We start from the raw sequence: 13650 nt of genomic DNA on the forward strand, positions 1-13650 counted from the left end.
CATGTTTGGTGCACTTTAAAAAGAAAAAGTACATGTTCAGTAATATACCGGTGTATACCATTTAATATTTATTTTCATTAAAAGAGAAGTGATAGATTTTTGCACACACGTATTTTAACTTATAATGAAAAGTAAGACGGGATGCATTTAAGTTTTTGAAATTAAATTATAATGAAAAATTCAGTGCATAGCGCGGGTTATGTGCTAGTTGTAATTAATTTCATAACAAAGTTACGAATATCATAGGAGGTGATTTCAAATCCTTTCATTTCTATAATGTCGCAGAAACCACATGGGTACACTCCAAGATTCCAAAGTTGGCTCTAGTCTACTGCAAGTATCCCTTCATCTTTTTTTTGTATCTGCCAATAACCCACAAGGAAAACTCATAAGGCATCAGTACTATTTCATCAATATTTTTCAGTTCGTACTCAAAAATTGTTGCATTAAAATCTAAATCATAAAAGTCCATGTAACACATGGATCGGAATTGGCTGCAATTGGTTGACTGAATTGAAGCCTGCTCAATTCCTTAATGAGAGAGGGCCCTAATGGTGCCCACTTGTCTCTAGGGCAAATAGATCCTATCGGGACCTCCAGCATAAATGGATTCATGTAAGCATTACTGATGCATGCAGTTGAGTTGAAAAACATAAATGAACAGGAAAGCAAGAGATCTCACAGCTTGGATTCTGCACCAAGACTTTGGCTGCGCAATGCGTCATAGTGTCCATAACCATGATAAAGGACACGGACGGGGTCATCTTGACCATATTCTTGACCATATTCAGCTATAATTTTCAGGCTTCCAGAATTCTTGTCCTTCATGTACACAGTGATTGGCATCCTAAATGGAAAATTGTGTGATGAATCATGATAATTAATATAATGCCAAAGGCCCATAAACACAGTTATGCAGGGCAATCTGTTTGAGATCATTTTCTACAGGGCTCAATGGAGAGAAAGAGCGAGCTTACTGTAGAACATGGGAGGCCATCAGCAACTCAGGCTCTCCTCCCCATATGTGGGGCTGTCGCATCTGTACAACATACGTGTCAAAATCACCTTCAAGAAACCTGCCAGTGAATCAAGACTTGAAAACTTTGCTTAAATGAGTATTAAAGATCATTTCAATTGCAACTCTTCCAGGCAGCAACTCATTAGGATTTGTGAATTCTGTCTCGCTTGTGGAAACGGGTATAATATTATATAGATCAACTTTAATTCGACCAATTATTTAATTAAACGGGTTAAACTTCTTAACCCTAATCCATTAATTTCGTATTATTTATTATGTTCGTGTTAAATTTGATTTTAAATGGAATGGTATAAACAGGGCAGTCCTCTTCAACAACCACAACAAATGATCCAAAATGAAGCCACAGTCTCACCGAGTATTCTCAAGAAAATTTACCATTCAGTGTCAGCTCGCCTCTTGATGAATTCATCTACCACCTGCCCAAACCATTTAATGTTTGCTTTGTAAGAAAGGATGACCAGAATGGACTGAAATAGTTGACCAAAACGAAAGGATAAAGTCATGAAACAATTTGATTGGGTAGATTTCGAAAAGTTATATGAAAAAAAAAAAAAAAAATCTACTCTATTCGAAAACTGAACAAGCTGGTCTGCAATTAGTCTGAGAAATGATGTTGAGTAATTGGTAGGAGTCAAGCAAAGTTTCCAATATGTATTTATGTGAATGGGAAAGAGTGAAAAGGTGAAACATGCTAATTACAAAGCATCACTCTCCTTGTGAAATGAGTAAACATAAGTTTATGTTGTACTTTAGCTCTGAGCTCGTCTGCAAGTTCTTTCTGGTGGCTCTCACTTGGAGATGGCTTCCCTTTTCTCAGGCAGGCTCCATGAACGATAGACCGGAACAAACATCTTCCATCTCCAGGTATTCCTTTACCAATCAAATATATAGCATGTGTCAATGTACTGATGATGAAGTCAAGCAATAAATGGAATTGTTAGCTATCCAAAACATGCACCCACTCAAACATACATACATACATACATAAATTACATAAGTATAGCTAAGGGGTGAGGCTGCAGCTCAACAAAAAGAAAGAATGGTTTAATTTCTGAGCTATAGTCAACAGTATGCATCCCCCAAAAAAGGTACCTCTGTTACCAAAGGGAGATCATTAATCACAAACAATTTGCAATGATTCTTAAGAAAGGAAAAAAAAAAAATTGAACAGGAGAGAAAGAAACAGACCTAGGCCATAATCCATTATAAGCAGCACAATTTCTCAAACCTTAGAAGAAAAAGATGACACTCAAAAACCAGAAAGCAAGATCATAAGATAACAATGAAGACATAAGCTGCAAGAAAAGCAGGAATGCAAAGCCAAATGCAAGAAGCAAAGTATATAAACTACTTAAACGAAGGGTTTAACTTAAATCACAAGGAGGACATGAAACGTGAAAACTGATGAGACATACCAAGCGAAGTTTCGGATTTCTGCATTGTTCGAGCATATGGAAAGGAGAAAACCATCTCTTCTTACGAAGACCAAGCAAGCACTAGGCCCTGTGCAAATTGATATGAAGCTGGAAAATCACTTGTGATAAGAGTACCACTCGTTTACAACTTTTCTGAGTTGTGGTGCAAAAGCCACCGTCAGAGAATCGAATTCCATTATTAATTATTCTTTACAGGGTGAGACTTGGGTTGGACATGGGAGGGTATAGTCCATTTCCATTTCCTTCCTTTTTTTTCTTTTTTGTTTTTATTCTTTAACTAAAAAGATTAGATTGTCGAAATCATTTACTACATATAAAATTTATAGCAGAAAATAACTACGTTGAGGCGGTCGATATTGAAAATCGCATTTTTGAATGGTATTAAAGTATACCTTTTATTGGGACAAATTAAGATGAATTGTACAATTCATCTGTTTGTCCTATCAAACACGTGTTTGTCCTATCAACATCAATGGATTTATATATGGACAGTACATGCGAACATTATATAAATATGTAAAAAGTTATATATATATATATATATATATATATATATATATATATATAAGAATCTTTAATATATTGAATATCTGAAATTGTTAAAATGTTCTGTTTTTGTAATAGTAATACTGGAAGGGAGGAGGAGCAAAACGCTGCGTTCGGTTGTTAAGCCACACACTGAATTCGGAATAACACGTACGTGTCGAACTCTTACAAGGCGTGGAGCCGAGAGACCAGTCACCAATGCGTATTGCCACCATCAAATCATTACCCACGCAATCAACAAAGCTCCACAACCGTAAACGAGATTCTCCCGCTAAAAAGTCTATACCAGCCACTTCATTTGGCACCGATACCGTTAGCTGTTTCCCACCTTTAAATGGAACTTTTTTATTATCTTTTTGACATACGAGGAAATTCTTTTTATCAGTTTTTGCTGGGTAGAGGAATATTGTGTGGATTCTTCAAAGGTATGATTTTTCACCCTTAGAAAATAGGGTGATAATTGCCAAAAGCAATTAATTATTATTATTATTATTATTATTAATATATTGCAATAGGATTAAGTAATCTTTTTTTTTTTTAATGATTTTATTGTGTTTTAATATTTTTTTCATTAATTGAATTTCTTTGAAATTAAAGTTTGGATCTTCTTCAATAAATTCTATACTCGATTGTGTTTTATTTGAGATGGGTTTTCATTTTTTAAATCCGTGATTTTCTCAGTTCGATTCTCTTTTATTTTTTTAGGATGAAACTCACTTTGTTCGTCAATGATCTGATTTTTATTATTTCTCTTTCTTTTTCCCTCAGCGACCAAACATGGTTTTATTTTTATTAAATAAATATTTCTTCATTAAAAAACGAAAAAAAAAAAGAAAAAAAAAAAAGAAAAGAAGAGAGTATGTCTTTATTTTCTGAAAAAAGAAGCAGCATGTCCATGATTAGATGATTAGCATTGCCTTGCAAATGTTAATTATTAGAAATTAAGTATTATTGTCAAGCAAAATGAACAGGCCAGGTAAATACAGGAGGATATGGGAATGCAGTCAGAAAATGATGTAGAGGGCACTCGTTGGATCTTATTTGGATTTATTAATTTATATTGAACCTATAAATTAATTTTCTATTAAATGATTAGTTATTATGTTTGTCTATGTTAAGCCCCTAGTAATTATAAATATTCACATTTGCCATGAAAATATTTGCAATCTTCTCCTCACATTTGACTTGAATTGCTAAGGAACCAAGAGAAACAGCAAGAATGAGTTCCAGGCATCGTCCATTGCACACATGTGGAGCTTCAACACTGGCGATTGCTCATAGTGCTTCCGAAAAAGCTCAATCTTTTAATGGCCCAATAGGTTCAACGACAAGAAGGGTAGCCAAATTGGCCAGTCCACTAGCGCGTGTGATGCAATATCAATGGCTAGCAATCCTCTCCTTTGCCGATGATTGCATCCTAGCCGTTGAAAACGTTGTGGAGAAAATGTTTCCCCCATCAACCTATGTATTCAACAGGATTGACAACCTTGTCCAGATCATAGAAACTTTCCCAGCAAAGTTTGATGATGCTTTGGACAAAGCTCCTGAGATTGTCCACCAAGTTGTCTTTTTTATGATCACTACATTGACTCACTGGGAATCAGGAAGTGCAAGGGAAAAGGATATTATGGTTGATGAAGCACACGGCCAGGCTGCAGAAACGCCACAAGCTGAGCCTGGGACAGACAGCATGACAGTTGATTCAGGCACATACGAGGAGGAACAAGAGAAGGGGACAGAGGAAAAAAACATGGAAAAGGAATCGGAGGAAGAAGATCAAGAAGTTGAAAAGATGAAGGAGAGTACTGAGGAAACCAAAGTGGGCAAGGAAGAAGCTGGGAAAGGAGAGGAAAATGCAGATAAAAGCAAAAAGGATCCAATTCTAGAATTATTCGAGTCCGGATGGCTGATGAACCCTGCAAAAGGGTAGAAAGGGAGCTCATGCAACTCAGAAAAATGGAAGCACAGCTTCTCAGTCATACTAGCTGCATGCAACAAATATTTTGTATAGTTTGACAGCAAAGATAATGCATCATTAATTAATGGGTCTACAGATGTATAATATTCAATTAATGATCTCCATCTGTATTGATGTTTCTTGCAAACTGGGTTTTGAGAATAGTTGCAGTGTAATCATAACATGTAATAGTAGGCAGGTTGAACATGCAAAGAATGTTAATTTGTAGCAAATGAACAGAAGCCATAAAAAATAATTAATTAAAGAGTAATGCTGCTCTTCAATATCAAATTATCACATCGATCATCGGCTGACATGACGTGTTTGAAGTGATTAGTCAGCTCATATGACATGAGTGTGAATGGTAACATTATTCTTAATTAAATAATTAAATTCATTCTTTTTTGTTTAAGTTTTTTTTAGATAATTGTTGATTTAGTATGATATCAGAACAAAAATCTTGAATTCAAACTTTAACTCTACAATTTATCTTATATTTCAATTAAATATTTTACATGTTAAGCCTTATTTATTGAGAATGAGCATTAAAGCATTAATTAAATAATTAAATTCACAATCTCCTATCGGTCTAAGCTTTTTAGGCATAAATGGGGATTTAGGTCCCTAAAGAGTGGTTCAATCAGCTGAAGACCACGTTTCATAAAGCAGAAGTCACTAGTTTAAATCTTCATCCCCCTCTTGTGCGGACATGTCAAAAAAATAAATAAATAAATGGGAATTTAGCTTCTAAATACACAAAGTTATTGTGAAAACCTTACACGTTTCTCTTTGTCACGTTTCTTTAGAAGCATTTCCTCATCCAACTCCATTTTGTCCAACATTTTTGTTAATTTACAAGGGGTATTCTATGTATTTGTGTCTTGCATGGTACTACTACTGACCTTAATTTTGTCTTGGGTGATGTTAGCAGTCAATAGAAGACTAGGGAAAACAAATTATTTTTCTTTTATCCTAGACGACAACATTTCACCCGCCGCCACTAGTGTCTTTCGGTGGGATGCACCGTATTAAAGCGTCCATAATTTAAATGAATAACCAAGCCGATCCCCTTTCAGAGCTACTCAAAGGTAATTAGGTAATTAAAGCTAACTTTTTCCTTTTATTTATTTATTTTACCTCTTCGGAGGGACTGAAACCTAAAATATGTTTCACTGGTCTCAAAGGTCAAGTACCTTTTTATTTATTTATTTTTTCTTTTTGAGTGTTGCTTATAAGGTACCAAACAAGCTAAAATATGCTTCACCAATCTCAAAGGTCAAGTAGCTTTTTTCTCTGGAGTGTTTGCTATAATACTAAATAAGTCTCTAGTAAGTTGACGTAACAATTATTTGACATTTATCATGTCAGCTTTTAAAATACAGACTACCATGTGATAATCTATATAGCACTAATCAGGTAAGCTATTAAACTATAAACTGCCATGTAACGGTCATTTTCATAAAATATGAGAAAATTCCAGTAAAAATTATATAAATATCTCAAGTATTTTACTTTTCTTCGTGAGAATTGCTCCGGAAAATTCAAGCTTCAAGTACATTCCCTATTTTTCTAGTATAAAAAGCCCTCTGCCCAGAGTTGTAAGTACTCTCCAAGCTTCCTTAATTCCAGAACCATCAGTTTTCCTACAAATCTTTCTCATAAGCATGTTTTCTCAAACAAGGATGCATTCAACATCATCAGTTCTATCAACATATACCTCCTTCGCCGCATCCACGATGCTGGTCCGGACAATGATCAATGAGGTCAAAACCATAGCCAGCCAACTCATACCGCAACGACTCCAAGAGAATTTCTTATCGAGGCTTGAAGACCTTTTTGGAAATCTGTCATCTCAAATGACCCTCATCATTGATGAATATACTGGGCTTTACATCAATGAAATTTTTCAGGATTCTGAAGATTATTTAAGCACAAGAATTACCTCTTCAATCGGACAACATAAGATTTCCAGGACTCCACGTGAGAAGAACCTCTCCATCACCATCAACAAAGGAGAAAAGATTATCGATATATTCGAGGGAATACATTTCACATGGAAATTCGTTTCTAATGAAAAGAAGAAATCATATTATGATTCTGAAAGAGGTTCCCACGCAACAGAAACGACTGAAAGTAGATCAATTCTGCTAAGTTTTCCCAAGAAATACAAGGAAAAGGTACTCAATACTTATCTGCCACATGTAGTAGAAATATCAAAATCCAAACGGGAAGAAAATAAGGTGGTGAGACTCTATTCACAAGGGAGACACTACGTCACATGGATACACATTGATCTTGAACACCCATCCACTTTTAACACACTAGCAATGGATCCAAAGCAAAAAAGTGAGCTGATGGATGACTTGGACAGATTTGTGAAGAGAAGGGAATTTTATAGGAGAGTGGGAAAGGTATGGAAACGTGGGTGTCTATTGTATGGCCCTCCTGGTACAGGCAAATCAAGCTTGATAGCAGCCATGGCAAATTACCTGAAATTTGACATCTATGATTTAGAGCTTACAAATATACGTAACAATACAGAGCTCAGAAGACTGTTGACCTCTACTGCAAATCGATCTATTCTTGTAATTGAGGACATTGATTGCAGCATTAAGCTAAAAGACCGACAATATGAAGAATTAGATCACGCCAATAGCCAGGTGAGTTTATAGATTGTAACCATTTTCTTGCGCTAACTAATGCATGAATTGCACCATTTGCAAGCTTACAAGGCTATTTTTTAGTTGGTTGCTAAAAGTAAAGATTATCCCAACAAAAAAAAAAACATGGGAGATGATCAACTATAATTAATAACTTGTTCTCTAAAATTGACAGCTAACACTATCTGGGTTGCTTAATTTCATTGATGGGCTATGGTCAAGCTGTGGAGATGAGAGAATTCTTGTGTTCACAACCAACTACAAAGACAAAATAGACCCTGCATTATTGTTGAGGCCAGGCCGCATGGACATGCACATCCACATGTCCTATTGCACTCCATGCGGGTTCAATATCCTTGCCCCCAACTACCTCAGAATTAGAACTCATTGCCTGTTCGCTGAAATAGAAGGACTCCTCAACGAGGTGGAGGTCACCCCAGCAGAGGTTGCAAAGAGCTGATGAAAAGCGATGACGCTGACATAGCCCTTACGGGACTGGCTGCATTCCTTCAACAGAAGAAGAAGAAGAAGGAGATGACATGCGCTGAAGAATCTAAATTGGAAGGAGAAGTTAAAGAATTAACAAGGGAAACCAAGCCCGAAGAGGAAGGGCGCAAGTGAGAACTTAGAAGAAGAAGCCAATATTCGAAAGATTGTCTACTTGACCATCTCTCTCACGAGTCTGTGCATCTTAATGAAAGAAATAATCTTTTCTTGTAATATAAGTTACGGTTTTGGTGTGTTGTTGTGAATTGGAAGCACCCATATTCTCAAGGATGAGCGCTCTACTAGTTCAGACATTTTATCAAATAGATTCCCAGCAAGCAAAACTTAAGCAACTTCAAAAGTGCGGATGAGAATTTATACTGTTTTTGGAACGAGGGCCGCGCGGACGCAGGCCCTCACTAACACAAATTATGACGCAGGTTCTGCCACTTGGGCAGACCTTAGGGCAGCACCCTTTCCTAGTGCAATGAAAGTCACTGACCCAGGCCATGGGCCTTCTTGATCACCCATCGGCCCCGTCCAGGTAAGTAAATTTCACCGTGCCTGTGTTTTTCTTTATATCATAGCGCCTTACTCTTGTTCTCATTGCTTTTCTCCCATGTGGGATAACCTATGCCATAAAATGGGGTAAAAAATGTTACACATATATTTTTAAGTGTTCCTTTCAAGTATTTACTTTTTGAAGTGGCCGTGAAAATTATTTTATTTATTATTTCATTAAATTGTGCATATGACTAATAGTTAAAGTTACGTGGAATTTTTTTTTTTCCGAACTTTATTTATAATCAAGAAGAAAGAACATTCTGTATGTATTTATGTATAAGCAGTGGTCCATTCAGCGCAAAAATCAGCCATAGTTCCAATATTATAAATTGAGATGGGTTTTCATTTTTTTAAGATCAAACTTACTTCACTCATCAATGTTCTGATTTTTATTTCTCGTCCTTTTCCCTTGGATTTATCAGCAACCAAACAAGTGTTTTTTTTTTCTTCAATAAATATTTCTTGATTAAAATAAAAAAGAAAAACTTCACTTAATCCCTTTGCAATTACCTCTTAAAAAAAAAAAAAATAACTCTCAATTTAGTGTATCAAATTTAAAAACTTTACAATGTCACTCTTTCCCTTAGGATTTGGGATTAAATCAAAACGCAAATAAGTGAAATGACATTTATATCCCTGTAAAATTTATAAAATTATCTTAATTAAATAACTTTTTTTTATAAAAAGAATGTTAAATAACTTTTGAGGCAAGCGCCCCCCTTTTTCACCACTAACGCTTTGTTCCAAACATCCCATTTTCAAGGCGTTTTTTAAGTAAAAAAATGTCTCAAACTTAAATTTTAGTAGCCATAAAAACCGACGTGTTCCAAGTGCTCCTAATCAAGCGTTGCGAAATTAATAGGAACGTTTTTTTGGCCAAAAACACCCCAAATAATCATGTCACTAAACCTTATTTTTTTTGTGGTGTATGGAGATTTTGAAAATTTTTAAGACCTCCGATCCGTTAACAGAAGGGTGCGCAGCATGTGAAACGACCAAGATTGACCTCGTCTCCTCCTGCCCTCCCCCACCCAACACCAATTATAGAGCATCTGGAAATTAAGGCTCTCCGCGCCCCCACCTGACAACAAAAAACAAAAGAAAAAAACCCCATATCATGGGGACACATGGAGACGCGTCGCCTTGAACCATGCAAAAAGACTGTCCAAGAAGAAGCATAGAAACATCGTATGCATGTTCTTGGAGTTCATTTTCTGACCCTACCATTAAACATTATATATATATATATTGTACCATTTCTGAATTAATATGATTCCACCTTAATTATGAGATAGACCATTATAGTCACTTTATGAAAAGTGATGTTTCATTGTTCAAACGTCACTTTTCATGATGTATTGTTTTTAATCTCAATGTTGGAAGTCTTACGTTGCCTGGGTATTAAGGAGATGAGCCATTTATAAGGGTGAAGAGAAACTTCAACTTTTGATATAGCTTTTGGGTTGAGTTAGGCCCAAGACCAATTTCTAACATGCATCTTGTTGATTGCATGTTTGTCATGGTATCAGAGCCTAGCCCAATTGGCTGTGGCCCACCGTCACCCATTGTTGCACTTGTTGGCTTGGATGTCCTCCTGCCACACGTGTGGGAGATGGGTCACTTATAAGGGTGAAGAGAAACCTCAACTTTTGAGCTAGCTTTTTGGTTGAGTTAAGCTTAAGACCTATTTCTAATATGCATCTTGTTGATTGCATATTTGTCTGTTACTAAATAAATAATAACCTTTTTTTAAAAAAAAACAAAAAATGTTACTAGCTATTTACGGGTCACTAAATGAGTTTTTTTAAGTGAATGGACTACGTTTTAAAGCCTGAAATGGTCTGAATATATGAATCTTATGCCTCATTCTCTGTATCTTCCACAGTGATCAGCCCTGATTCAATGCTCAAGTTTCGCGGCAAGTTCGCGGTACTTAGAGAGTCAATGGGCTAAATATAAATGTCCTGCACCTGAAGACTAATTGTCATCCAAAGGACAACGGCTGTGTCTGTGTGGAAATGTTGACTTTGGGGACAAGGGTGATGATCGATTGATGAAGCATGGCAGTCAAAAAGTATTGCCACACGACATACGTTCCCATGCTTCATACTTGCTTTTGCATGGCCTGTATATTGCGTGGTAATTACTGATCGATTTCTTTTCCCAATTTCACACAGCCCTGATCATTTCCTTGAAGCTTCACTGAAGCTTCAAGTAGAAGATATATTTTATCCCCTATTTTTCTGTTATAAAACCCTCTACCCAGAATTCTCATTCTCCAAGCTTACCTCAGTTCTAGAACCTTATAGCTTCAGCTTCCCTACAAATCTTTCACATCAACCATGTTCTCTCTAAAAAGCATGCCTTCAATTACATTAGTTCTATCAGCATATACGACCTTCGCTGCAGTCGCAATGCTGGTCCGGACTATCCTCAATGAGTTCAAAACCATAGCCAGCCAGCTCATTCCCCAAAAACTCCAAGAGAATTTCCTATCGAGGCTTGAAAGCCTTTTTGGAAATCTCTCATCTCAAATGACTCTCATCATTGATGAATACAGTGGGCTTTCCATCAATGAAATTTACCAGGCTTCTGAACTCTATTTGACCACAAGAATTACCCCCTCAATCCGGCAGCTTAAGGTTTTCAAGACCCCGCGTGAGAAGAACCTCTCCATCACAATCGGCAAAGGAGAAAAGATTGTCGACACGTTCGAGGGGATACATTTGACATGGGAATTCGTTTCCACTGAAAAGCAGAAATCAAATGATTCTGAAAGAAAAGATTCTCAGGCGACAGAAACGGCCGAAAGTAGATCAATTCTGCTCAGTTTTTCCAAGCAATACAAGGAAAAGGTACTTAACACTTATCTGCCACATGTAGTAGACAGATCAAAAGCCATACAGGAAGAAAAGAAGGTGTTGAGACTCTATTCAATGGGACTCCACTTCACATGGAAATACGTTCATCTTGAACACCCATCCACTTTTGAGACACTGGCAATGGATCCAAAGCAAAAGAAAGAGTTGATAGATGACTTGGACAGATTTGTGAAGAGAAGAGAATTTTATAGGAGAGTGGGAAAGGCATGGAAACGTGGGTATCTGCTATATGGCCCTCCTCGTACAGGCAAGTCAAGCTTGATAGCAGCCATGGCTAATTACCTGAAATTTGACATCTATGATTTGGAGCTTACAAATCTGCGTAGCAATTCAGAGCTCAAGAGACTCTTAGCCTCTACCCCAAATCGATCTATTCTTGTAATTGAAAATATTGATTGTAGCACTGTGCTGCAAGACCGAAAACATCAAGAACGCCATCATTTCTTTCACGGCGGCAGCGGTCAGGTGAGTTTATAGATTGTAACTCTATTGCTTTTATTTAAAGGCTATTTTTCAGTTGGTTGCTAAAAGTAAAGATTATTAGCCCAAAAAGATATGGGAGACAACTATATTAATACTAACGTGTTCTGTCCAATTGACTGCAGCTAACACTATCTGGGTGGCTTAATTTTATTGATGGGCTTTGGTCAAGCTGTGGAGATGAGAGAATTATTGTGTTCACAACCAACCACAAAGACAAATTAGACCCTGCACTGCTGAGGGCAGGCTCCATAGACATGCACATCCACATGTCCCATTGCACGCCATCCGGGTTCAAAATCCTTGCTTCCAACTACTTGGGAATTGAAAGTCACAGCAACTTCACTGAAATAGAAGGACTCCTAAAGCAGGTGGAGGTTACCCCCGCAGAGGTTGCAGAAGAGCTGATGAAAAGCGACGATGTTGACATCGCCCTTACAGGGCTGGTTTCATTCCTTCAACGTCTAAATGGTCTAATATAGGTAATTGGGTTCAACGGTTGAAGTTCATTTTTCATTATTTGGTTTATTAATTGAGAGTTAGATCCCCAGTAGTTTTCATTCAAAATCATCTGAAACGAAATACATCCAAAAATTCAGCAATTATAGATTTGATTATAAATCTGTTACAGAACAGAAGAAGAAGGAGCAGTTGTCATGCACTGAAGAATCTAAATTGGAAGGAGAAGTCAATAAACAAGGAAAACCAAGTCCCAAAAAAGGAGGAAGAAAGGTGGGAGTATGTCTTTGTGTTTGAGTTAGTTCGGAAGTGTTTGTGTGAAATAAGTTATGATAATAGCCGTGTGGAGTCTCCATCATATCATGGATTGTAAAAGGGGCATCCAATTATATAAGCTGGTGCCTAGTCAGTTGTAAACTCTATTTAAGTTAAGTCAGTAAATCAATGCTTGTGTTTTGTGAGGTCTTCAGGTTCCTCTTAAAACCTATTCTCTATCGTTGCTAGTTGCAGTCATGGTAACTTCACAGTACGCTGTTTATTTCTAAGGCTCGAAATAAAGAACCGAGAAGAAGTCAATATACAAAAAATAAAAAATTTAAGTTTTGATGTTACTTTGCAAATTCAACATAACACTCTATTCTAGCATGATGTTGTACAAGCACCCATATTCTAAAGGCATGGGCGGTCTCCTTCCCCCTCATGAAATAACAATCCAACAAATACCATCACCGCTATTAATTTCAAGAATTAAATTTTTATCTCACAATATTGATGTAATAGTTTAAATTAACCCTTAAATTAGTCATTATTAGAAAGAAATATATATGTGTGTGTGTGATTTCTAGCATTTATTACTTTTTTATCAAATTAATAGATTCTCTGCAAGCAAAACTTAATTAAGCAACTTCCAATCTAAGGGTTTTTTTTTTTTTGTCAGAGTTATAAGCAAGGGAATAGAGGGAAAGAGGCCAAAAAAGTTAGGAAAAAATGTAAATTCAGACAATATGGTTACACCGAGAAGTGCTAAGGAGCCAAACAAATGAACTCAAAAAAAATTTCAAATTGACGTAGCAAGAGTTTTTAAATTAAAAAAATGCAATTCTCTCTCTTGTCTGCACTCACGGTCTGTCACGTCAGTTTA

General features: G+C 36.5%; 3 protein-coding genes, 1 non-coding gene and 1 pseudogene across 7 annotated transcripts; 3 read left to right on the top strand and 2 right to left on the bottom strand.

The window, feature by feature from the left end:
- Window positions 1–209: 209 nt before the first annotated feature.
- LOC132179635 (OVARIAN TUMOR DOMAIN-containing deubiquitinating enzyme 4) lies at window positions 210–2586 on the bottom strand. 3 transcript variants are annotated; one of them, XM_059592380.2, is made up of 6 exons: window positions 2455–2586; window positions 1788–1909; window positions 1415–1455; window positions 978–1076; window positions 683–847; window positions 210–362 (listed from the first exon to the last, which is right to left on the bottom strand). In XM_059592380.2, the coding sequence occupies exons 1-6, from the start codon at window positions 2507–2509 to the stop codon at window positions 329–331; spliced, it is 516 nt and encodes a 171-aa protein (XP_059448363.1). In that variant the 5' UTR covers window positions 2510–2586; the 3' UTR covers window positions 210–328. The 3 variants fall into 3 exon arrangements, with proteins under 3 accessions (XP_059448363.1, XP_088372120.1, XP_088372118.1); XM_088515994.1 differs by lacking the exon at window positions 2455–2586 and adding an exon at window positions 2228–2390; XM_088515992.1 differs by lacking the exon at window positions 210–362 and having other exon boundaries at window positions 679–847.
- An 815-nt stretch (window positions 2587–3401) lies between these two features.
- Window positions 3402–5120, top strand: LOC132179978 (uncharacterized). Its single transcript, XM_059592805.2, has 2 exons — window positions 3402–3446; window positions 4220–5120. Exon 2 carries the CDS (start codon window positions 4241–4243, stop codon window positions 4949–4951), a length of 711 nt encoding a protein of 236 aa, XP_059448788.2. The 5' UTR covers window positions 3402–3446; window positions 4220–4240; the 3' UTR covers window positions 4952–5120.
- Window positions 5121–6642: 1522 nt separating this feature from the next.
- Window positions 6643–8259, top strand: LOC132178482 (AAA-ATPase At3g50940 pseudogene; annotated as a pseudogene).
- Window positions 8260–8516: 257 nt separating this feature from the next.
- LOC132180127 (U1 spliceosomal RNA) lies at window positions 8517–8676 on the bottom strand. The gene has a single exon (XR_009440023.1). It is a non-coding gene; the product is annotated as a U1 spliceosomal RNA (small nuclear RNA).
- A 2296-nt stretch (window positions 8677–10972) lies between these two features.
- LOC132179321 (AAA-ATPase At3g50940) lies at window positions 10973–12795 on the top strand. Of its 2 annotated transcripts, none has more exons than XM_059592024.2 (3): window positions 10973–12035; window positions 12176–12532; window positions 12682–12795. In XM_059592024.2, exons 1-2 carry the CDS (start codon window positions 11031–11033, stop codon window positions 12530–12532), a joined length of 1362 nt encoding a protein of 453 aa, XP_059448007.2. In that variant the 5' UTR covers window positions 10973–11030; the 3' UTR covers window positions 12682–12795. The 2 variants fall into 2 exon arrangements, with proteins under 2 accessions (XP_059448007.2, XP_059448008.2); XM_059592025.2 differs by having other exon boundaries at window positions 12687–12795.
- The last annotated feature ends 855 nt before the right edge of the window (window positions 12796–13650 follow it).

Source organism: Corylus avellana, chromosome 4 (genome assembly GCF_965113065.1).
Source record: "Corylus avellana chromosome 4, dhCorAvel1.hap1.2, whole genome shotgun sequence".
In the NCBI taxonomy this organism is placed as follows: domain Eukaryota; kingdom Viridiplantae; phylum Streptophyta; class Magnoliopsida; order Fagales; family Betulaceae; genus Corylus; species Corylus avellana.